Source organism: Lichenostomus cassidix, chromosome 5 (genome assembly GCF_008360975.1).
Source record: "Lichenostomus cassidix isolate B80296 chromosome 5, HeHo_3.0, whole genome shotgun sequence".
Taxonomy (NCBI): Eukaryota; Metazoa; Chordata; class Aves; order Passeriformes; family Meliphagidae; genus Lichenostomus; species Lichenostomus cassidix.
Window position 1 is genome coordinate 25,448,184 of NC_139486.1, and position 24,824 is coordinate 25,473,007.

General features: G+C 45.7%; 1 protein-coding gene across 1 annotated transcript in view; it reads left to right on the plus strand.

The window, feature by feature from the left end:
- Positions 1–3,664: 3,664 nt before the first annotated feature.
- EGLN3 (egl-9 family hypoxia inducible factor 3) overlaps positions 3,665–24,824 on the plus strand; it is a 28,653-nt gene continuing 7,493 nt past the window's right edge. Inside the window, exons 1-2 of the mRNA XM_085061914.1 lie at positions 3,665–4,021; positions 24,639–24,758. Of these exons, the coding sequence (XP_084918040.1) occupies positions 3,665–4,021; positions 24,639–24,758 (477 nt within the window). The remainder of the gene's footprint in view (positions 4,022–24,638; positions 24,759–24,824) is intronic.

Sequence of the window (24,824 nt, forward strand, 5' to 3'; positions counted from 1 at the left end):
GTGTGTAACAAGTATCCAGGCTTGACTGACACCAATTATTCTAATCCTCTAAAACAAATCCCCTAAAAATCTTTCTGCCAGCATGCTAATGTTCCGTTTTAGTCTACTGAACTCTAATATGTGCCATACTGGCAGAGAAAGCAACAGATACACAGGTCTTGGAAGTTTTGAAAATTTGATTAAATGGAAAATAAGAAAACATAGAATAATTTTTGAAGCAAAAATAAAATTTTCTACATTGTAAGGATAAACAGAGCTTTACATGGCAGAAGAATTGCTCATACATAATTGTATGATGTATGACTTTTAATTAAAATGTGGTGAATGTTTCATGCCTGTGATACTGTAAACAAACTTTATGCATGTCCAAAAGTGCAGGTGGCATTGTGAATTGCCTGATTTCACACCTTCATGCCTTTGTTTGTGCTCTGTGCAACACTTATATTGTACAGGCTATGTGATAGCTTTGTTTGGGGAGCACTGGAGTGGCCACAAGAAGTGCTACTGAAGGTTCAATGCGTGGTCCTGTTCCAGCTCCTTTATTCCTCTTGGTGGTTCTTGTACACCATAGTATACACTGAGGACTACTATGCTTTTTTATTGGCACGTTCATGGCTTAGCTTGGGAATTACTACACCTGCAGCCCAGCATCTCTTGACTCAGCTTTGGTACCCCAAAGGGGAATGTGAGAGCTCTTGCAGAGTGTCTATGTGCTAGGCAGGAATTTGTCCTTTCTTGGTGATGATCAAGGTGATGCATGAGAGGGGCTGTGATTGCTTAGGTTACAAACTCGTTACAGTGTAATGATGGAATGAATACTGTTTCTGGGTGCAGTCTGTATGCATGGAGAGTTTTTAACCTAAGCAATCACAACCTCTATCACACACCATCATCATCATGCTTCCCACAAAGTGAGGGGCAAAGAGATGAAGTAAAACAGCACTGGTAAATATAAATAGAATCACTGGTCTTGGGGTTTATTTATTCTGATTTTTACCTGCACATGGAACAGTAATGTATCTGACTGCTACTGCAAATGCTAGTAGGAAAAGCACATCATGCTTCAAGAGACAAAGCACACTGTCCACCAGAAAACCTGATTTGCCAACAAAAGGCAGCGAATGCCCTCCCGAGGAAGACATGACATCAATGCTTGAGGAATAAAAGTACAACTCTGTGAACATCACTCAGCAAGTGGGGCTGTGGACTCAGTTTTCTAAGATAAATCTCTAAGGTGACTTTTTCTGATGCAGATCTAATTGTCATAATTTCAAACTTTCAAAAGGAGAGAAATAAACCTGTAATGACCAACTTCAGCTACTGTCAGAAGACATCCCTCTCAGCTCTTGACTTGTCAAAAGTGGCATTATTACACTTGATAGAAAGGCTGGATGTTCAGTGTCTACAAATACTTGATTCTGGTACCGGACTGTGCTTGCATGTTGTGCAAACAAGAAAAGGGGAAAAATCAAAGGGTTTTGGCACGCAGTGGCTTTTACATAACAAAAACGTGTGAACAGTACAATAATGCATCAATAATATTTCCGAATGTAAACAAATTTCATGACGTTGAGATTTTGCAGTGGAACTAATCTTGCATCCCTTGCTGATTATGACAACTGCTCTTAATTTATCATACTTGACTGATATTTCAGATAAGCATTAAGGGATTGGGAAGACTCAGAATTGTATCTTATTAATTGTAACTTTCATGTGAAGTGTGTACCTAAATCAAATAAGGTCTTTGACAGTCCATATCTCACCACATATGAATTTATCTGATGTAATATTGCTTGGCTCTCGACAGAACTGTCGGGGAATAACTTCAGAGGATTAGACCTGCACTTAGTGCTATGCACTGAGGGGTAGATACTGCTGGATTCAAGGAGAACAAACGTGGAATACGTGACCCGCTCCTGCCTATGCCGGGGACTGGAGTTTGATGCTCGAGCAGCATCAGCAGCACGCACTGCTTGTAATCCCGTCAGGATTCGCGACGTGAAAGGGAAGAAAAAAGCCAGCAGAGATTTTGCCTTTTTGGGGGTGAAACGTGCCGGGTTGCAGCCGGAGCCATGTCAGTCCTGCGGCGTGTCCTGCCGCCGTGCCGGGCGCTGGGGGCTCGGCGGGGCACGTCCCGCACGGCAGGCACACACACCACCCGCGTCCTGCGGGCTCCCGGGCGGCAGCTCAGCCGTGCTGACACCGCGCTCGGTGCCCAGGGTGTGTGTGTGTGTGTGTGTGTGTGTGTGTGCGCGGGCTCCGCGGGGCAGCGGGGACCGCACAGGTCGCCGCCGAGCAGGATGGATGCCCTCGGCACACGGACGGCAGCGGGGCTGTGTGCCGTGGTGTCGGTAACTTCAGAGACACCGACTTAGGCACGGCCGCCCTGTCCCGCCCGGCTTGGCCGCCGGCAGCATCTCTCTGCAACGTGACTATGCTTTGGGTTTGGTTTATGTGGAGGCTTCTCTTGTTTGTTTACCAAATCCCGGGCATGCTGCATGTGCGAGCGGAGCTGAGCGGTTGTCTACTTTTTGCTTCTCAGGAGGCATTTTACGTGAAAGCTTGCTGCTCGGTCAGGACAGACCCAGCAGCGGCAACGGGGCCGTACTTCGCGGGTGACCGGTGCAGGCACAGTGCTACCGGCCAGGGGTCATGCCGAGGAACGGCGAGTTTTGGCTCGGAACGAAGTTTGTCACGGTTTGACCGCAGCTGGCTCGGCGCGGCACGAAGCCGCCGGCGGCCCGGGAGGTGTGTCTTGCTACCACAGCCAAGCAACCTGGCAGGCCCTTTGCGACAAATAATTCAGAGAAGTGCTATTTTGCTATATTAACCTTTTACAAAGCAGTGCATTCCTCGTCCAGAAAAGCTGGACCTGCCGCCTAACGCAACAGTTCCGTCCGGTGCTGAAACTGCCGCTGCGGTAGGCGGAGGCAAGAGGCGGCCGGAGGGCCCCGGGGGGACATTTGCAAACTTCACTCGGACTAGGCCGAGAGCTCCGGAGCGGCGGAGCAAGGCGAGGTGCGGTGCCCCCGCCGCGGCTGCGGGCCGGCTCGGCGGGCCAGGCGCGGGTCGGCGCCGACATGCTGGGGGAGAATTCCTCAATGGCGCTGCCCACGCCCACCCGGGGCCGGGCGGAGCCGCGGGCCACGCCCCCCGCGCACGTGTGGGAGCCCTCGCCGCGCGCTGCCCGCGGGCCGGCCCCGCCCCGCCGCAGGCGATTGGCTGCGCGGGCCGCCGCGGGCGGGGCGGGGGCGGGGCGGTGGCGGCGCGGCGGGCGGCCCCACCCACGTGCGGCGGCGCGAGCACACATCCCGCACGTAGCCGGCGTATTAATCAGCGCGGGGCCATCTGCCGCCCTCCTCACCGCGGGCGGGGGCTGCCCGCGCCCCTCCCGCACGCCCCGGGGCGGTCCCGCACGCCGCTGGGGCGCCGGCGGCAGTAGCAGCAGCGCAGGGCTTCGGCAGCACCGCCGCTCCCGCAGCGCCGGGCCGCGGTGCGTAGCCGAGCCCGCCGCGGCGAAAGTTTTGCCTCGCCTCCCCTCGCCTGGCCCCGCGCCGCTGCGGAGCCCCTGACCGGCTCGGCCTGGAGCGGACGGTGGCCCGGCGGGCATCGCCTCCCGACGCGGGCGCCGGCAGGGCAGCTGCGCGCCCGTCCTCGCCGCGCCATGCCGCTGGGGCACATCATGAGGCTGGACTTGGAGAGAATCGCCCTGGAGTACGTCGTGCCCTGCTTGCACGACATCGGCTTCTGCTACCTGGACAACTTCTTGGGGGAGGTGGTGGGGGACTGCGTGCTGGAGCGGGTGAAGCGGATGCACCGCGACGGGGAGCTGGCCGACGGGCAGCTGGCCGGCCCCAGCCGCGGTGTCGCCAAGCGGCACCTCCGCGGTGACCAGATCAAGTGGATCGGAGGCACGGAGGAGGGCTGCGAAGCCATCAACTTTCTCCTCACGTTGATAGACCGGCTGGTGATGTACTGCGGGAGCCGGCTCGGCAAGTACTACGTGAAAGAGCGATCCAAGGTAAGGGTCCGCGGGGCCCCGTCCCTCCCGTGCGCCCGCCGGCACCGGCTCCCAGCCGGCCCGACCCGCCTCGCAGCCGCCGGCGGGACCTGCTGCAAACTTTCCACGGCACTCACCGTGTCGCGTCCGCGCTGCCGGCGGGTTCCCGTGGCTCGGCAGCCCCGCGGGGCCGTCCCGCAGCACCGCCCCGGGTGTTGGAGGCGCCGCGCGTTGCCCGGAGGACTCCCGTGAGGACAGCGGCTCTCCAGCCCTTGCCGCTGTTGGCCGGGTGCGGGGTCCCGCTGGCAGCACGGCCACCCACCGCGGGTCCCTCGCCCGCCGGTGCCAGCGGCTCCTCGCGGCTCCCCTTGGGTTTTCGCCGAGCTCTTCGGCTGCCCGACCTCGGCCAGTCCCTTGCCTTTTTCCCTGTGTGACACCGGCGATCACTTCGCAGCCGTCCCGGGGGCTGCAGGTGGCTCCTCGCCTCTCGCGTTGGGGCTGGAGCCGGCTGCACCCCGCCGCTGCCCGCCGCTCACCCCAGCTGCGGACAGGGTGGACCAGTGCGGGGCTTATCCCACCAAAAACGTGACTATGTTTACGGGGGAGCAAGCTCCGCACCCTCTCCCTGAGAGCATACTCAGTTCTGATCCGATTATTTGGATGTTTTCGCCCATGTTGTAGTATTAACCTAACTAGTTTCGAGGTTCCAACTCATACCACCGTTCTCCAGCTGAAGAGGTTATCGTTACTGCATTGGGTATTACAAAATACCCGATATCGTTACTGCATTGGGTATTACAAAATACCCAATATCGTTACAGCATTGGGTATTACAAAATTACAGTGTGCTCAGTTTAGCACAACAAACTTTTGTTTCAAAGAGAAAAGTTGTTTTTTTCTAGGTTTTCCAAGAAATGGAGAAGACACTTGTATTATAGGGCACTCGTATTATTGGTTTCTTTCCCAGAGAAGTTTATTTGCACTTGCAATGCCATTAGTTTGGAATTACTTGTCTTTTCTTTCTTTGTCTGTTTTGCTATGGCAAAGTGAACCAGCTGGGAACTAAGTTTACTTCATTGTCCTAAATGCTAAAAACATCCCTATTTCTTTATTTCTGACTTGAATTCTGTGATACATATTACACTTTCAAAATGCCCACTGCTTTCAGCAATGCCAGAAACAAAAACAATGAAACTTTAAAAATGACAAAAGGGAGAAGTTAGGCATTAATTTTTATCCTAACTTTCACTAGACTAAGGGCATTTGTGAGTGGTACTGAGATTTCCCCCCCCCTTAAAAATGAAGAAAACAGTATGGTGATGTGTACCAGTTACTTGGGAACACATGGAAACTTGTGCATGCACCCCTGCACATTTTCACACAGTAGTGGGAATAATAAAATGTTGAAACGTCATGCCTTGCCCTGCTGAGTTACTGATCATCAATTCAGTTAAAGCTTGGGTAGATGTGTTTTAAAATGTGGGTAGATTGGATTTCACTTATTCCTGTTGAGAGCCTGATATTAGGAGGTATAAATAACCATCCTGCTTTGGCATCACCTTTAAGGTCATCCTCTCATCCCTTCTCTAGGTGACTTCTGTTTACCTGTTTACTGCTGAAAATGCATTTCTGGCTAAGAAGGTGTGTGGGCAGTGAGGGGCTGTGTATAGGGGTGGGTATTGATAGGGGTTACTTAAAAGTTGGATTTGAGTAAAAGGAGGTTGTCCAGCCTTTTTACAAAGTATTTGGAAAACAAATCAGCTGGATGAATGAAGGCTGTTGGCACTGGCTGGGAGAATGGGTCTTTTGGGGAGTGACTTTGGATTGTGGAGAGGATTTTAAAAGAGAGTTCTGGTGTTTTTAAAGTAATTTTTGTACAAATGGTGATAACAAACGGGTCAGAACTTGTTTTATAAATAGACATCAAGCTACTTGCTATAAAGAGGGACTTTCGGCTCTTGTGCTTTAATGTGGAAGTTGTCAGACTCTAAAGAGTGCATGGAAGTACTACAGAACAGTCCAGGACTGAAAGGGACTCAGTATCGTTCGTAAAACTAAATGCAGAGAAATTTTCATCTGACATTAAAAGCAACTAAACCCCTTGTTATAATAATAAGTACCATGGATATGTGAGGCCCTGGAATAGCAGCTGCTGTCTGTAACTGAGATGTGGGACGCCTTCAGTGGGAAATTATTCCTGTGACTAACAACTGACTGCTACAGTGCATGCAGGTTCCCACGTCGCCTAAAAACATTTCTCTTCCACCATTAAACCTTCCATTCTGTTTATCATCTGAAGTCTAATGAATGCATACACACAAATCCCAGATTTAAATTCAGCGTATTTTTATTTTATCTGACAGATTATACACGTAAATGAATGCCCACAAAACTTTCACAGCATAACATTTGTAGGGATGTGGGGTGTTTATGGGCAACTGGACCAGAACTTCTTTGTGGGATGTGTGCTGTTGTAATTTATTGTTTTGGGATATGCATATTAGTTGGAACTAACAGTTCAGAACAGGTGGTTTAAAATGTAAGCCTTTAGCTACATGGTAACTCAATTGGTCATGAAAATGTACTTATGTCATACCAGCCCATCATTATTTAAAGGTTTATACTTTTAAATAAAAAGCATGACTTTAGTCTTCAGCCTAAATTTTGGAAGAGGGGGGAGAGGTTTGCATAGTAAATGAACTTTAGTGTGAAGTGCTTTGTGTCTTTGTTGCTACACAAAGACAAACAACTTTTGTCCAATAAAGGAATTTTTCCTTGTAGCTCAATGAAGTCAGGATTGTGCTGTTCCCAAATTAATTTCAAGAGCATTTCAAGAAAGTTAAGACTGCATCAAAGAGAACAGACAGAAGTAAAATTTTTCAAGGGTACAGGATATTCATAGGAGCTGCTGGTTGACATTTGAGGGCTGATCATGAAATGTAACCTTTCGTCTTTGCAGACCAGTGATGGAAATCTATATTTGGTGTAAGTCATATTTTAAAGTATTAGCTGATTAAATGATCAAAACATGGTTAAATGTTGATGGACCCGATGCACTGCTTGTTGGCTTTTGCATTCTCTTCAACTAGTCTCCATTTTTTAGTGAGATAATACAATGGTTCCCTTTTCTAGTAGGTAAATAGCTAAGGACATCACTGAGGCATAACTGACCCAAGTTCAGTCCTCTCCTCAGAGTGAGAAGATTGATGTCCTTGTGCAGAGGGATGTTGTGGCCTGAGAGGACAGAAGTCATTCTGTTTTTGAGGACCTGTCACTACTGTGCTGGAGCTTTACTTGGTGGAGAAAAGCTGGTGGGTGTTCAGGGTCAGAAGCAAAGCTGCAGCTTGGTCTGTGAGGCCAGTCACCCAGAGTGCCCTCTGGAACAGGTGATGCTCCAGGAACTGCAGGTGAAAGGGTGATGTGCTGCAGCTTCTGAATCACCGCATCCCAAAATTCCTTCTTGGGGTTCACTGGCATTTGCAGGGGCTTGAGCGGGTGCCCTGTAGAAAAACCCTGTACTATAAGTAACTAAAAGCAGTAACTTCTTTTTTTATTTTTAAGGTGGGAAGGTATTCCAGAGGAGTAACCATTTTGGAAATTTCTCCTTCAAGACTTGAGAAATGTTTTGGTGGTGGGTGGAGTGTCTTTGGAGTGTTGTGGGTTTTTTTTTTTTTTGGGGGGGGGGTTGGTTGTTTTTTAGGCTCCACAGAGCCTGGAGGATCTTGGGAAGTCCCTGCTGTGAGGAGACAGCGGACAGAATATGACAGGAACCAGGCTGGCTGGCTGGTGTGTGTGTGGAAATGCAAATGTGCAGTGGTGTGTCTGGGTAACTCATCTGCTGCTAAGAGGCTGTGGTATTCCCCTTTTCTCATTTTGCCTGTGCTGGAGAAGGGCAGCTATGGCTGTGGCTGGGCAGGGTCCCAGGGCAATGCCGTCAGTGCCTGCTGCCCTGGGCCACCTCAGCTGAGTCAGCGCTTGACTTGCTGCCGCTATCTGCGTTGGTCCTCACGGCTTGGAAGGTACTTTGAACTGGTGTGGCTGAGCTCTCAGTGGACTCTGCACCTCGTTGTGACAGCAGCACATCCTGCTATGAGTCACAGATACCCTCTTGGGTACCACCAAAGGCTGAAATCCATGTCAGGGCTGCCACTGGGGACCTTGAGCTCATCTTGCACCTGCTGGACAGCAGTGAGTCCTGCTGGTTAGAAAATAAAGCAAGAATTCATAATCTTGAGAGCTGTTTTGTATTAAAGCAAGCCCATGACTGAGGTTTTCAGCTCAGAACTGCTTGCATTCAGTGTCAAGTATATGGCCTGAAGTTAAAAAAAAAAAGTGTTTTCAGTGTGAGATTAGTTAATTTAGAAGTCCCTGTGGGATGTGAACCTTCTTGAAACCTTGCTTCCTCTGCTTGTTGCCACAACATCACTCTGCTCATCCCACCCTGGTGGATCCTCTCTGATAGTCATGGGAGAAGTAGGTCTTAGTGGTGACATTTCATTGGTGGTGAGTGTTGAAAACCAGAGTGGATTCTTCCGCCTATCACATGATGGAGTGTTCCTCCTAGGTAGATCTTGAAACATGATCTGCCAAGCAGGTTGTTACCGAGATTTCTGTTCCTGATGATTGAAGAAATGGACGAGATGTCACAGGAGTGGTTTTACAAAGTCCCTCATAACTCAGGTAATGAGGCAAGGAATTTTTGCATTTACATATGAAGAAAGAAAAGCGCTGTTCTGTAAAACTCAAATTCTGTCATTTGCAATTAAAACACAGTGAAATGCTGAATTTTCTGACTTGAGGTACAGATTTGAAGAGTGGGATAACAGAAAACTATAGCTATTGTAGGCTGAAGAGCAATATTGTGTCTTGAGATATACTGGTTTATTGTATATTACAAGTTATTTTAGATACTTGGGTAGCAACATGCCTTGCAATTAGTTTACAGTGGGAGGTCTGATGAATACCACCATCCAGAAGAAATATGCATAATTTCTTTCTTCTAATCAAATGCACATGTTCTGGCATAACGTGTAAGTTCAAATCTGTTCTTCTGGCCAGCTGCCGGCAGAGTCCAGAGCCACTGGAACTGTAAATACAACAGACAAGTCGTTTTATGATATAAGACTGAAGAATTCAGCATTGGCACAGATCCTAGTGTGGTTGCTTTGGCTCAGTGTCAAAGCTGATGTTTATATCTGTGTTTGTCAAGCAAGATTAGTTAGCCTGGTTAATTATACACAGGAATGTATAATTTTTACTTGACAATCAGATGAGTATAAACTTGGGCATATTAGCACTTGTTTTTGTTCTTCATCAAATTATTCTCAATGACTTTTGAAACTTTCAAAAGAACTACTTCTCTGAAAGAGGCACTTGGAGAATCTTGCGGATTAGTTCTTCTTTCAGCAGGGACAAGGTATTGGAGAAATGGATCAATATTTTACGGGCAGTGATGCACATACCTGTGTGTTCAGAAGCACGGGGAGCCTCCTGAGAATGGTGTATGAGTTAATACTCAGGTGTTGAAGTTGCAAGCAGCTTGAATTCAATACCTGCTATGTATCATCACTCTTAAAAACCTGACTGTACTGCACTGGCAAACTTATTTCATGGTAGGCAGTGGCAAAAACATGCTATCTTCAGTGTATGTTACACCAGAGCCTTTGGCAGCCAGGAGGCTGCTCTAGGTCCTCCTTTCCCCTGTTGCCAGAGGAGAAGTCTGTATCCACCCAACAGCCTTTATCATACTGTGCCAGGAGCCTGTCCCTGTGCTTTACAGTCTTAGTCCCAAAGAAAGGCACAAGGTGGTTAATCTTGTAAATGAAGGGAAACGTCAGTACTCTCAGGCAATGTAAAGATCTGAATGGTTTGTTTCTCCTGAGTTTGTGCATGCGTTTGTGGCATCAGGGCAATTTTTTTTGTTGTTGTCTGTAGTTTTGCAGTCTGGTAGTTCTTTGGGAGTCTTACTAGACTCTGGTGTTACACAATGGTGGCAAAGCAGTGAAGTTTTCCACAATCTCTCCTATACTGGTAGTGTATTTTTGCAGTAACTTATTCATTGCTGTGCCTGCTCTGGTACCTGTCCTTGCTGCTACCATATCAGCTCTTAATGCCAGGGACTTGCAGAGGTTGCCTTACTGGTGTGTTGGCCAATAGCTTGATCACTTGCAAGCCCTAAATAAGAATGTGCCTCTCAGTTTGCTTTTGTATGAGGACTCACTGCTGATTGAATGCCAGTGTAACTGTAATACAGGTGCCATTAAGGCCTTTGTGTATGGGGAGTGTTTGTCCTTTGGACTCATGGGGGTGTGTGTGCTGCATTGCAAGGTGCTGTATCCTTGGGAGAGCCACTGAGGAAATGGCAAGATTCAGAGTTCAGTGCCCTGTCCCGCTGAGCCTGCATTTTGGGAGGTAGGAGAGCTGGCCACAGAATCAATTAGGTTGGAAAAGACCTCTGAGATCATCGAGTCCATGCCATGACTGAACACCACTGTGTCAGCTAAACCATGGCACTAAGTGCCATATCCACCACCTCCCTGGACAGCCCATTCCAATATCTGATCACCCTTTCTGTGAAGAATTTCTTCCTAATGATCCTTGCTATTAATATTTGTACACCTTTTCCCATGGTAATTGTTAATGAATAATTCAGTCCATTACATACAGTTCATTGCTAATAGCAGTATATGTTGAAGTGGACATTGATTCTCATAACACTGGTGCAGGGCAGGAGGTACGCAGTAAAACCGGCTTGTTTCTTTGCAGTAATGATTCCAGTTGTGTTAATCCCAGTGTCTATTTCATTTCACAGTAAACTGTTCTTTCTTTGACTTCCGAATTTGTCTGGATGGTGACTTAATGTAATACAGATTTATCCTGAATGTTTCTTGAGAAATTTGCGTGATTTATTACATGAAAGTATCTTTTCCATCCTCTTCTTCTATATTGCACAGATTTTTAAAATTTTTTTTCCTGAGGTGGTAGTGGTGTTCAACAGTACTGCAAGTCCTTTCCATATGTGTATGGAAGGGATGAGAGAGGGACATGATGAAACCACAATGATCCAAGCATGAATGAATTTTTAATTAGATGAATTTTTGATGTTTGCTGCATTAACTTGAAACACTTGGGACAGATCAATACTTTTATCAAATGTTTCAAGATGACTCTTACTAAGACAAGGTGCATTTTTCTTTTTTGTTTCTTTGAGGTATTCACTTTTCCCCTCTCCTCTTGCAATTGTATTGACTTTTCCCAATTGTATTGATTGGTCCCTTGGCGCCAGCAGGCCCCATAGCACTCATCCATCTTGCAGTGGATGGCTTGAGAGAATGAGGAGGTCAGGAAGGGACGCCTAAGAGTATTACTGGTTTTAGATCTATAGAGAAGGAGGATGTGTGCATACCAGCTTGAGGGAATTTAAAGCCCTGGGTTGGATTTTGCATGACTGTAATCCTTCTGTCACAAAGCTGAAGACTGAGACAATGTTGTTAGAAAGCTGCCAGCAACACGTCTCCCTAAGCTTCTATGAAAAGGTTTTATTGGTAAGGTTTATTAGTAGAGGAGCTCTTGGGAAGAGGTGTTTCAGAAACTTTCTGGTACCTGTGCCTAGGGCCAATCACTGCTGTGGTAGGCTCCAGGGTGAATAACTGATGCTGTGGTACAGAACTTGGTGGGGATTAGCAGAAGATTTTGACTGATGCATAACACTACATAACAATTTGGTTTAGACCTTTTATTGCTTTGAAAAGAGATGATAGGGAGTTGGTCAGAAAATCAAGGTCTCTCTGTTCAGGCAGTGAGGTGGAGAAGGATCATGAAGGAGGCTCATGCCAGTAAATGATCTATCTCCTACTTTAAACTATTCACAGGCATGTCATCCCATCAGCGCACCACTCGTGATCATTCCTGTGAATGATTTGGAGAGAACTGTAAGTCCTGTTTCCCCTCCATCACTCACACATATGCATCTACTATCTCTCAGGGACAGAAAGGAGGTTTTTCCCCTACAGTAATTTTTCTCTTGACATTGGGCTTTGATTAGATTAGTAGGTGAACAAACTTAGTGCCAACATGCAAAGCACTTAGTAGAAAGCTGTTGATTAAACAACCTGCTTGTTGCTCTGGTTTTTCACAAATAAAGTAATGCAAGAGATTTTTGCTGACTGCAATGGTTCCATGGAAGCTTACTAAATGTTCATGTTTAGCCACCCAGATAAAAAAGAATAGTGTAAATTACAGGAGTACAGCATAGCACTCTATCTGCATTGACTCGAAACAGCACAGTTTGTCCAAAGCTTTGCAGCTGGAAATGGCAAAGTAGCAGTGTCTTTTGCCAAACATCAGGGAATTGCATCCTACTTTGTAGCAAAAAAAGATAACCATTTTGGGTCTTGTATCTGTCTAGTTCATGTGAATCCTTTGGTCAAAATAAATAGTGTGTTTTCTGTGCTTTCTTTCTGGACCTGAAAATCCAAACAAGATATATGTCTGCATTTTTCCTGTCTGTAAGTCATAATATAATTAATCATTGCTTATGTGTTCTTGCACTGTAATTTTTTATACAAAGTGATAAGACAAATATTTTTAAAGTTTTGGCTCCAGTTCAGCAATTCACTTAACTACTTTTTCTTATAGGCTCTTTCAAATCAATGGGACCTGAAGCAGATCTTCTGGTGCTTGGCTTAGAATATGCTAGAAAATGTTTAGAAAACTTCAGAAGTTGCATTTCTTGTGCCATCCCTGGTCTTCATATAAATCTTTTTCTTACATTTGAAATGCAGGTCATCTTTTATGTGGTCTCTTGGGAGGCAGCAAGGAGTCTTACTCAATGAACTAGATGATTTTTTAATGACCTTTGCAACTTGACTGCCTTATGCCAACCTTGTCTTAATACAGCCAACAGTAGCAGTTATTCCAGTAATGCATACAGAGAGCTAGGCAGTGCACAGTGGGGAATGCCACACTGAATGGGAAAAGCCTGAGGTGTGAGAACAGTGGTCTTTGTGGTGGTCAAGGTTGGCATCAAGCTTCCTGACTACCCTGAGTCTCCAGGGAGTGAAGACAGCCTCTCGCACAGCCTCTCACTGGACCATGTGGGTAGAAAAAGTAGAGCAGAACCAGAGAATTTGAGAGAGAAGATATTAAAGAAACATCAGGAGGAGGGAAGTGTCAATTAGTCCTCAGCTTGCCTGTTCCTGGGTTGTTAACAACCCTAGGGTGCTGTGCTTGCTGCTGAAGGCTGTGTAACTTCACCTTCCCCTTCTGATTTCCCACAGGAAATCTGGTAGAAGTGGTTTGAGAAGTGGAAAAAGGAGAAGCTTCACCAGAAATGCTGTAACATGTCCTGCTGTTAAGACATATATACCATGTCATATAAGCAGATGTGCACAAACAGGACAGAGTTCCCCAAAATGTATTGTTAACTCCCTTCTTTAAAATATTCACCAATGTTTCCACCTAAGTAACTTGCCCTCTGTCATCTGCTGTCTGGAGCATGTGCATGGTGTCTCTGAAGCAGGCCAATAGGAAGGGTCACTGCCTGGTTAACTGTTTTACAGATTTCCTCTTCATGGAGGAGTGGTGAGGGGCTTTGTGAATGCCGGTCCTCCTTGCTAAATTTGGTGTAATTCAGCTTTTCATGATGGTCAAACGCTGAAGTCTCAAAATTGTGCATTTTACCAATATATTTGAGTGCATAACTTGATGTTTAACTGGTGACCTAAAGGCCCAGTGCCAGTCTCACATTTGCACTGATAATTTCTTGGCAAGAGAAAAAATGTAGTTGATGTGGTTTTTCTGTTTGTTTCTTTACACTTGGATGTCTGCAACTGAAACAAATACAGTTTTTTTCTTGCTGGCACTTGGTTAAAAGCCTGTTTCACTGCTTACCATCTGTAGAAGCTACTGCTGCTAGTTATGAGCTGTATTAGCACAGTGGTTTGGCTGCAGTTAGAGAAGGCACTGTTTGTGCTGCTGGTGACCATAGCTATGGGCAGACATAGTACCTACTTGACCCCCACACCTAAATGGGCATATGTAACCTCTATCTCTGCCCCCCCTCCAGTATCTGTCCTGCCTCCCCTCCCATGTTTCCCAGTACAGAGATGCATTTGAGCCCCATAGCCCTAGCAAAGCCAGCTGCAGGACTCCCACCAAGTGGTTTCTTACCCTGAGCTTACCATAGCCTGTCATGCCTATGCAGTCACTATCTCTCATCTCCATCCCAGGGAAGAGATGGGGATGAGGGCTGTTTCTTCTGGCTGCCCAACCAGCTGGCATCCTGGGAGAGCAGCCTCTGTCCAACCTTCCAGCTTGGCTCAGGCTTGGCTTCCCCTGTAGTACATGCTGTCCTCTGAGTACATACTGCTCTTGTCACAGTGGCTGCCAGACGAAAGATTATGGAGAGGAAGAGGAAGAAGGAGGGAAATGAACCAGAAAGACCACTCCAGGCTTCCTGCATCCTCAGGAAACATCCTGAACTCACACCAGAGAGACTGCCTCCCTTGCTCAACAGTTGCAGTGCTTCCTGCAAAAACTACCTCAGATGCCATAGAACCTTAGTGCTTTAAGGCTCGGTCCTGATCTGGGCCTTGAGAAATCTCCCAAGGGCTGCTGCTTCAATGAGTTGTGGTGGTGGCAGTGACTGGGTAAGGCTCCAGAGGGAACTGCAGCAAAGCCGAGCAGCAGGTGTGAGCAGGCTGAAACCTGTCAGGCAGGGCTGTGTCCCTGTGCAGGGCCACTGCCTCAGCAGGAGAGTCAAAGCCTGTGTCAGTGGCCACAACACAGCTCTCGTTTGGGGTTGGTCTCTTCTGTCAGGTGGTGGCAGCATAAATCCATGCGAAACACTTGACCAGTGGAAAAAGGCAAGTGGGAATTCAGCAGCCCATGTTCAAATTCAGAATCTAATGTCCACAGCTGGGTTAAGAAGCAGACTTCCTTGTTTAGGAGTTGAGAGCTTTTGTGAATATCATTCAGACATGCAAATATAAGGCTGGCAGTCAGTTTGTTGTGCATGCCTGTCTGTCTATGCATGCTTGCTTTGCTCAGAGTTGTGGAGTGTCTGTGTACACATACCTGAATGGTGCAAGTGCCAACTGTGTACATGGTGGAGAGGGAAGGCACTAAAACATGAAGGAAAATTTACTTACTTTTTTTACCAATCCATTTTATTGCCTAGCCTTAGAACAGGCGTAGAGTTATATTATTACAAAATTGCCTTGAATCTAAGTATCTTGTTTCTTTCTGCACAGAAAGACAGTGCCACTGTATACACACCTATTCACTTCAATTGAGTGATTTCACTTTTGTAAAGTGCATGTGTAGACAGAGCACTAGAACTTTATGTGCAGGCAAAGCCTTAAAGACTGCGTGTTATTGAACCATAGTATAAATTGTTTCTGATGGTAATCTGTTATAGATAATTTTAATGGGTTTTACCCTTGAATACTCATTCACACAAAATGCTATGCAGGAATACTGTTATCTAGGCAAGGTCCTCTGTAAAGGCATGGGTGAGCAAAAGATGTGTGGGTAGTGAGCGAGACAGCTTCCTTCCAAAATCAACATAGGAGATAACTGGTCTCATCAATTAGCGTTAATTTGGTGCTACTGCTGTGATAACAAGCACTTAAAAACGTTGATCTCTCTGTTTATGCAGCACAGTAATGTCTTAGCAGCCTCAGAAGCCCAGAGGGCTTTGACAGGGAGTACCCTTGGGGCATATCTGGGGTACCTGCCAAGTGTGACGGTGCTTCTCTGAACCCTGCATTACTCTCTGGCAGTGGAGGGTGTTTTTCACTGAGCCGGAGGGGGCAAAGGAAAATATCTCCCCCTGTGTGGTGCTGCCTCTGGTGCGGCGGAATCACTGAGGTCACAAGAGGTGTCCTGGGTGGTGGCTCCAAGGAAGGACTGTTGTTGGCAGCTGGGGCCTCCCATCCCCTTGGCACACCTGCTTCAAGGTGGTGGCTCATCACCTCTGCCTGCCAGGATGCCCAGAGCTGCCCCCGGTGAGCTCACGGGACGTGTTTGAGGTGCTGCATACCGAATGTCAGCTGATAAAAATATTGTGGGCAGTGTTGCTTACTTGCCCTGGGCCCACAAGCTAAAAATAAATGGGTAATAATAAGAAAAGGATGTTGGCAGCTCAGGCAGCTCCAACACTAGCAAAAGTTTGCCTGTGTTGTGGCTGTCTTTCCTGACCTTTATTAACACAACCACAGGAGCACCAAGGAGCATCAAAATATGCAGTTCTGTAAATGTTGCAAAAAAAAAAAAGAAAAAAAAAGAGGTAATCCTCTGGGTGACTAGTAGCAGAACTGAAAAGGTCTGATGTGCTGATGAAGAATGAAAGGCTGGAGTATTTCAGGAACTGTGAGATTATCTTTCTACCCCACAGATGAGAACTGTTCCTCAGAGGATGTCTGTGCTGGTTACCATGCTTGTATTCCCTGCTGAGAAACTGAATATACAGGGATGGTCCTTACAGATTTCCCTAATGAGCTTGCACTTATTTATGAATTTGCCTTTCTGCGGGGGTGGTGCTTGTCACGGTGTCCCCCAGGGCTCATTACAGGGGATGCTTTCTCCATCTGCATCAATTGCTTGGGATGCTTTCTCATTAGTGCAGCTTGGCCAGGTTTGGTTCTTTGGGGAGAGGAGAGGACTGAAAGAGTTTTCTGGGTGATGAAAGAGGGCTTCACCAAAAGGCAAAAATAATCCTAAAACTTAATTAGACAGTATTTTTTTTAAAGTGTGGGAGGTAAGCCTGTGTTTGCAGCGGGAGGGAGAGACAGCCCAGTCAGAACGAGAGCCGAGGAGTGCCTTGAGCGCCTGTGCGCTCGCTGCGTGTGTGGGTTTCCCCTCTTCCCTCCGCAGCCTCTGTCTGAAGTGCACTCTGGAGTAAAGTTTGCATTTGATCGCCGATCGCCTCACGCTCCGCACGTAGCACTGTCGTTAAGCCATCATCTCGCTGGCCGCAAGCCAGGGCTCCGAGGCGCAGGGGCGGGCGGTCTCTCTAAACTGAACAGCCTTTATTGATACATCGATGCACTGCGCATGTTTACAGCTGCTAATTGGAGACTTAATCTGAATATCCTTGACTGAACTAATTCACTGGCAATAGCCTTTTAAATTTCAGGTCCTGCCGTGATGGTATGCCTGCTCTTCACAGCACGCTAATCGCTTCTTGGAGCGGCGTTGTCGCTGTGTGCGTGCAAGGCACAGCGACCCGGTAACATCACAGACCAAAATGCAGTTTTAGGGCAGAGGAGGATGTGAAATAAAAATCTCACCCGATTTTGAGTTTGCAGAAGATGAGACAAACACTTGAAGTACGGGAGAAAAGTGTCAATTGACATGTGCACAGACATATGTAGATTAATTAAGCATACAAGAAAGGAAGTTAATTCTTTTAAGTATTACAACAGGCAAAGATGTTCACTGCAGGGTCAGTTAGGATCCTATGGCAATTTCAGATTTGTTCCCATAACTTTCAGTGTTCTGTTTTCTCCTTGCTGTGCCCAGAGGCTGAGTGTGGAGAATTTGGGTGGTGGTCTGAAAGCAGTGCTAGTTTACTTGGCTTTTTCAAAAATGAGCAATGTAGATGGTATACAGTGGAAGATGTATGCCCAGGACTCTTTTGCTCAGGAAGCCACAAGTCAGATTTCTCTCCTTGGAAGCCTGGAGAACTTTCACAGTTTTCTGAATTTCCCCTTGGCTTTAGGATCCATAGGATCTCAGGAAGTATCCAGCAATGGGGACAACTCAACAGAACCCACTGCTGTCTCCAAGGGCTGGTCCACAAATGCTGCCTATTTGCCTGACAGTTGCAGGTGGCCATTGCCTACATGAGGCATGGCTGTTCCCAGTCTTCCCACTTCACAGTGGCACTGCTCTGGCAGCCAGCTTGAACTTGAAGGGCATCCAGATTTATAAGTGTGTGCTCTGTTAAGAAAAATAAAAAAAAAAATAAGTCACAGGCTGAAACAGTCCTTCATATTAATAGGAAAAAAAATCCCTGAAAACTAAATGTTATTGCCAGTCATAAGGAAAGCTTCCTAAACCCATCACAGATTCATTTAACAGGGAGCTCATTTTTAAAGCAGCGTCAATCTGTGATCTGGCTTTCTTACAGACACATTCCATAAGATTTGAAAGCTTATTAGGGGCTCCTTGAGCTACAACTAGATAACATGCCAGTCATCAACAGCTGAGTGGCATGGAGATAATCCATGAACAGGGCTTTCATGGGTAGTTCTTTGTTTCTACCCTTAGTTCTTAGAAGAAATCTAACAAGCAGGAAGTTTTTCATCTTACAGTAATTAGAATATTATCAGGTAATAATCGACTTTTGTTTGGTAAGCAAAAATAAACCAGTGTCTTGGCATCTTTTTCCTGTTGATGAGAGAATAGTCTTTCCCACAATTTCCGCTCTCAGGCTGTTCCTCAAAAAATTCTTTTAAAAAGTGCCTTTATGTACCTGCAAACAACAAGCAAGCTACAATGGTGCATGCAAAAGACAATAACATAAAAGGGAGAGATGAGGTTTCAGTTCCTGGAAGATCTGAACTGATGATCAAGGTTGCATGTAAGCAAGGACAAGCAAGTACCAGATCACCTGGCTAAAATGCTATCCATGGAAACAGGATATTTTTTTATACAGTTATAAGTAACTGATTGAAGACTGATAACCCAAGTTACAGTGGGGAAATGGAGCAGTTTCTCATGCAATACTGCCACTGAAGCCCGTTTCGTGTGTTGCCTGAGTGAAGTAAGCAGGGTTTCACTCCCTGTTGGAATGGGTGATTCCCTTTCCAACAGGCACTAAGCCAATATCTCTGCTTTGTTGGTGTTTTAACATCATTTTCTTCCCCCTGTTCCTTCCCATTTCTACAGAGTATTAAGTTAGACTAATGTTCCTAGTTCCTGCTTCAGTATAGCAGTTGAATATTTTAACTTTCATAAATTCAAACAAGCTAATATTTAATAATGCTTGTGAATATTTTATACTTAACCATTATAAGCTATGCAGCAGAAAACACCTGGGTGCAATTGGGTGCAATAAGAAATTACTTAAGAAACACCCCATAAGTGTCAGACAAGCCTCAACTGAGAATCTCTTGTCTTTGATCATGAAATGTCAGACTACTCATGTTCTTTTAATGTAGAGCATGCTGGGTGTCTTTGCCTTTCTGGATGTACAGACTGTGCACATCTATGAACTGGAATCAGGTTGAGCGCAATATGCATTCAGAAATAAGACAATGAAGTGAAACCTGGTAGTCCCTATTTCCTAGAGGACTAGTCAAAAGTGATTTTTGCTTGTCCTCAAGTTCAGGACTAAGAACCGTATATTGGGCTGAAATTTGGGAAGTGTGCATCCAAATAAAAATATATGTGAAAGCTGCAGTGGCTATGGCACTGTCAATTCTTATTAACACCTTGGTTTTCTAGACAATCATCATAGTAATATTGTAGATCAGCATTGCTTTGTACCTATGTAGAACCTTTCAACTAACTTTACAAGTAATTTCTGAATTTATGTTTGATGTCCAAGCTGTACACAGAGACGATCTTCAACAGGGATCAAAATTAGATGCTGTTCAGCAACATACCGTGTAAGTCTGGCATAGAAAATGGTAAAGCATATTGTGGAGTCTTTAGCTTAATCTGCAAGGGTGGTTGGTGTTGGCAGGATAGAGTTGCACAGGCTAGGATTTTCTCTGCTGGTTGCAAAGATCATACTAATTCTGAGAGAAAAATACAGGATTAGTGTGGGGTTACAATGCCATCTATACAGTCTGCACTGGGAGTGCACTGGGGCCCTGGCTTAGTGCTAGTGGGCACAGAGAGCTTCTCCTTCTGACCTGGTGTCACCACTGCTTCCTATTAAGCACTGTTCATTCCACTTACAAGCATCTTCTATCTGAGATATTTTCTGAAATGTTTTGATCCAAGTATCAGGCTGCTCTAGCACTGCTTATTTTGTGAAATGTAGCAGAATCATGTCTCACAGCATGATCCTGGCCATCAGCTAAGAGAATTTGTTTTTCTCCTTGCTAGAAGCACTGGGAGGCAGGGAAAAATCCTCTCAATGGAACAGTTGTTTTTTATCTGCCTTCAAACTTTGCTAGTGTCTTGCAGTTTGACTTGCAGATTTCTCTGGCTCACTTGAGTGTAATACTAAGACGGAGTGATAGATAACTTACTGTTGCAAGCTTCTGTGCAATGTGGAATTTACTGATGATTCCTGGGTCCTTGCTGAAGCTGGTAATTGCTGGTTTTTTAACTTGTGGTTGATTTGCACCCTCTTGGGAAAGCTGGCGTCCCTGAAAATAACAGGGCAGAAACTTTAGTCTTGATGATTTGCTTTTCGTTGTCCAAATTTGGTAGGGTTTAATTTATGTCTGTTGACTAGACTACAAGAGCATTCGTCTTCATACGGTGGTGTGTATGTGTGATTCCAAAGGCATGCATCTGGATATCAGTTTTTAACTATTCAGCTGTTGTGTAAGACAAACTTTTCTTTTTTAGCTTAAAAAAGGGGAGTGTTGCAGGAATTTTCTGAGTGCTTACTGAAGTTAAGTCAACCAACAGCAGTTGTAATGGATTGTATTGAAGAAGAAAAAGAAAGCTTGGTACATTCCTGTTCATTACTGCCTGCCAAAGTTAGTTTAATTAGTTTAGGTTTGGGTTGGTTAATGAAGGGAGGAGTTGCTTCCAAAAATGGAGCGTGCTCTTCTGGACACAATAGCTAAAAGTATAGGAAACATTTTTTCCTAACACTCCATGTGCACACGTGGTAGATGGTTAGATTATTGTTATCGAGCCTCTGGCTTTTGTAGCTAGACGGTGTGCTAAACTGGCAAATACCAGTGTTCACAAATTACCTAAATTAAGTCTGGGTCACGCATCTCATCTCCTGTTTCTTGTTTGCTTTAAATGAATCCAAAAGTACTGCTAACAGCTGGAGTCCCTGCTGAGGCCAGCTTGAGCTGCTCTGGAGCTGCTCCAGCCAGTGCTCTGATAAAGCTTGATATCATTTCAACAGTCTCTAGGAGAACCAGAATGATTTCCCTTCATTGTTTAAGGTTTCATTCAAATATTCGCTGTGCCAGGAAAAAGGATATTTCACTTCTGCATTTCTTCTTTCACTACTGCTTCTAAAAAACTTTTTTTCTCTTTGCTTTTCTGAAAGTTAAGCTATAGTGTGGCCAGTAGTTTAGGATTCTGTGGGAATTGTTCCACTTAATCTCTGGGGACTGAGTGGTTCAGTTGCAAAAGGTGCACACTGTAAATAAATAAATTATGCATCAATGCTGGAGACAAAGCACATGTTCTGCTAAGAGAACATATTACGTGGGGAACGCCAGGGAAAACCCTGGCCTTTTGCCCAGATTTCCATAGTAAATAAAGCACCTATATCCCTTTAAGGGTCTGCCCTTCAGTCTGCTGTTCAGTAGCTTTTCAATTGTGGCATTAAAAAATAGCAGCAACATTGGATTGATTTTTAGGCAGTTCGGTGATCTTGGAGTAATGTCTACTCTCCAAAGAGAGACTTAAGGCCGCCATAATTTTGTGTTTTACATCTACTTAAAAATGAGGTATTATCAGTCAACAAAGTTGTATTCCCGTTGTGCATCATCCCTCTGGTATGATGTGTCTCTGATGCTGCAGGTGCCCTTGGCAGCAGCTGTGCAGCACCCAGCTCCCCAGCACAGCCCTCCTGTTGGAACCACTGCCCCCTCTCCTGTGCACTCTCAGCTCTCAGCATGGCATGGTTTTGCATGGTTTGCAGGGCAAGGTTTTGGTAGCTCAGAGGCTATCAGGGTTGCTTTTGTGAGAAGCTGCAGGAAGCTTCCCCTATGTCTGGCAGAGCCAATGTCAGCTGGCTACAGGATGGACCCTGATTGGCAATGAATTAACCTAGTTTTCCCAGGTCTAGTCTGTTCTTCCTGTGACAATAACTGCTGAGTGATCTCTCCCTATCCTTATTAACCTGTGAGCCTTTAGTTACATTTTCTTTCCCCTGCTCAGTTGAGGAGGGGAGTGACGGACTGACTTCAGGGGCACCAGAGTTATGTTTCCCAGTGTATGATGATCCCATTTTGCAAAAGGTTACTATTTTAATTGTTAGACCTAATGCAGCTCACTGCTCATGGGATGGGTGAAGGTGTCACCTGCGTGAAGTGCTGTGCTAGCAACTGGGATGGGGGAATGCATGAGGTGGGTTATCCTCACCAGTGAGGGCACAGCTCTCTCAGACCATTTTTACATTGCAGATACAGCTGGCTTGTCCACCAGACTTATGTCCTTGTTTTGAGCACTATGCTGTAGGCTGGCCCTTACTGCTATTATCAGGCTGGTAGTGAGATGTAGTGCAGCTGTGGGGCCATTTGTAACAGCAGAATGACAACAGAGCAGACAGGATCTACAGCAAGGCATCTACCTAAATGCCAGGTGTGATGGAAGAGGGCTTGTTACTTGGAATTAAAGGTACTTACTTTTGTTTAGCAAAACTTTTAGTTTATCTTCTGCCCCTCCAGGCCACTAGTCTCTAGGCATCTGTGGCCTGAGGTGTGGAGAGTCGGCCCTAGTGATTTACTGCTGCCTGCAGGTACTGTTCTGGTGCTTGTTGTGAGGAGGAAAGTTAATTCATACATGGCTGACTCCTGCAGATAGATTTTGTTCTTGGTAGCAGAGGGTTCAAGGGATCTGCTGGGCTGGCTGGCAGTACCTTCTGTGCTGGTGCACAGTAAAATTTGCTTGGTGATTAAACCAGCATGTGCTGTATTGTAGCTGGTCATGTGTCCCATGAGAACAGCTTTGGCGTGTACTTGGAAGAAGAAGACAAGACTTCTGGGGCTCCTAGATAAAAATTTCAGTTGCTCTTAGTAAAGCCTATTCTGTCAGTCTCCACTGTCAACTACATTATCAACTGTGCATGGGAGATCATATGGGTAGGTCATGCAAATGGTGAACAGTCATATCGTCATTCTGTGGGACAGGCATATAAAATACTGTTATATCCAAAGTTAGGATGTGATTGTCTGAATGGATGGAAAACTAGATGGGTAAAAAACTGATTGGATAGTTGGACTTGGAGGATCATGGTCAATCAGCCTGGAGGCTGGTACCAAATGGAGCACCACAGGGATCTACATGGGACCTGTCCTGTTAAACACCTTTATTTATCAGTAACCTGAAGCAGATGGCAGAATGCACTCTATTCAAGTGTGTGGGAGACACCAAACTGAGGAGGACCAGTTGATGCCCTTGAGGGAGAGGATGCCACCAAAAGGGACCCAGATGGACTGGGGAAACAGGCCAACAGGAACCTTATGAAATTAGACATGGGCAAATGCTACTCCTGCCCCTGGGAAGGAAGAGCCCCTTGCAGAAGTTCAGGCTGGGGGCTGCCAGCAGCTCTGCTCCCCAGGGGAACCTGGGAACCCTCAGGTGGTTCTGGTGGACAGTGAGCTGAACATGAGCCTACAGTGTTCTTCCTGCACTACATACTTAGGGGAGCACAGCACATAGATTGAGGAGTGATTATCACTCCTCATCTCTGCGGAAACCACATCAGAACACTATCTGCAGTTTTTCAAATGAATTTAGTCCATTTCCCATCACTCTTGCTCCTAATGCTGGCAAGCAATCTGGAGATGTCAGAGGAGTGGGAACAAGACTTCTCTTGGAACAGCTTTAGTGGTGATCGTTACCAAGCAGCCCCAGCAGTGAAGAGTGACTCTGAGACAAAGATGTAGTACCCTACTAGCAGTCTCACCTGCTCTTCCCTGCATTCTGCTTATGCTGCTAATCATGTCAACTAAGTTTAATATGCTTTTGCTGTAAAAAAACTTCTAAGGCCTGTTGATTGTCATGTGGTTTGGAGTAATTCGTGTTAGGCTTATCTCATCATTCAAGGTGAAATTTAAACCATGAATTAAGCGATTGTATCAGCAAGTCTGAAGATGATCAAAGAGAGAAGTATGCTCTGAAAGCTGTTTGGTTAGTTCTGTGGCTCAGTTCATGAAAGCAAACATGCACTGCCCTGTGCAAACACAGCACAAAGGAGTTCCAGCCTTTTGCAGACTTTGCTCTGTGGACTTTTACCCACACCTCCTGGGGACCCTCACTTTGTGTTGGACATAGGGGTGTATATGACAGCTACTGGAAGATACGGATAGGGAAGGATGGTGGTAGTAAAGCATGACATTTTGGGATTGCTTTCTACTTTCCTTATGACTGGAAAATCAGTTTTGCAATGACTGCTTATCTTTAGAAACCCAAGCAAATTTCAGCTGAAACTGCCTCAAAGTCACGTAGCTTGTAAATGACAACAAGCTTGTACCGTACATACTAGTACTTCAGTTTAATTCATTTTTTTCCTTTTATTTTAGTGTGTATATTGTGAATTATAAAGGGTATTTATTTTCCAGTTTGGAAATTTACACTGGCTGAGCTGTTCTCTGAGAGAAGTTTGTGAAATGACACCATCAGATGGTGTCTGCTCTAGGTTTTGGATTGATCATCTGAAAAACACTGAGCCAAACTGGTGGTGGGAGGATACTTAGCAAATTAAAACTGAAGGTAGGCATCTTGTAGAATTAATTATTTTACAATCTTTATCTTTCAGGCTATGGTTGCTTGCTATCCTGGAAATGGAACTGGGTATGTTCGTCATGTGGACAATCCAAATGGTGACGGGCGCTGCATCACCTGTATTTATTATCTGAATAAGAATTGGGACTCCAAGGTGAGTAAGCCGTGGGGCTGAGACAGAACAGGAAGGAAAGAAAAACTACTTCGGAAGCAGAGCTGT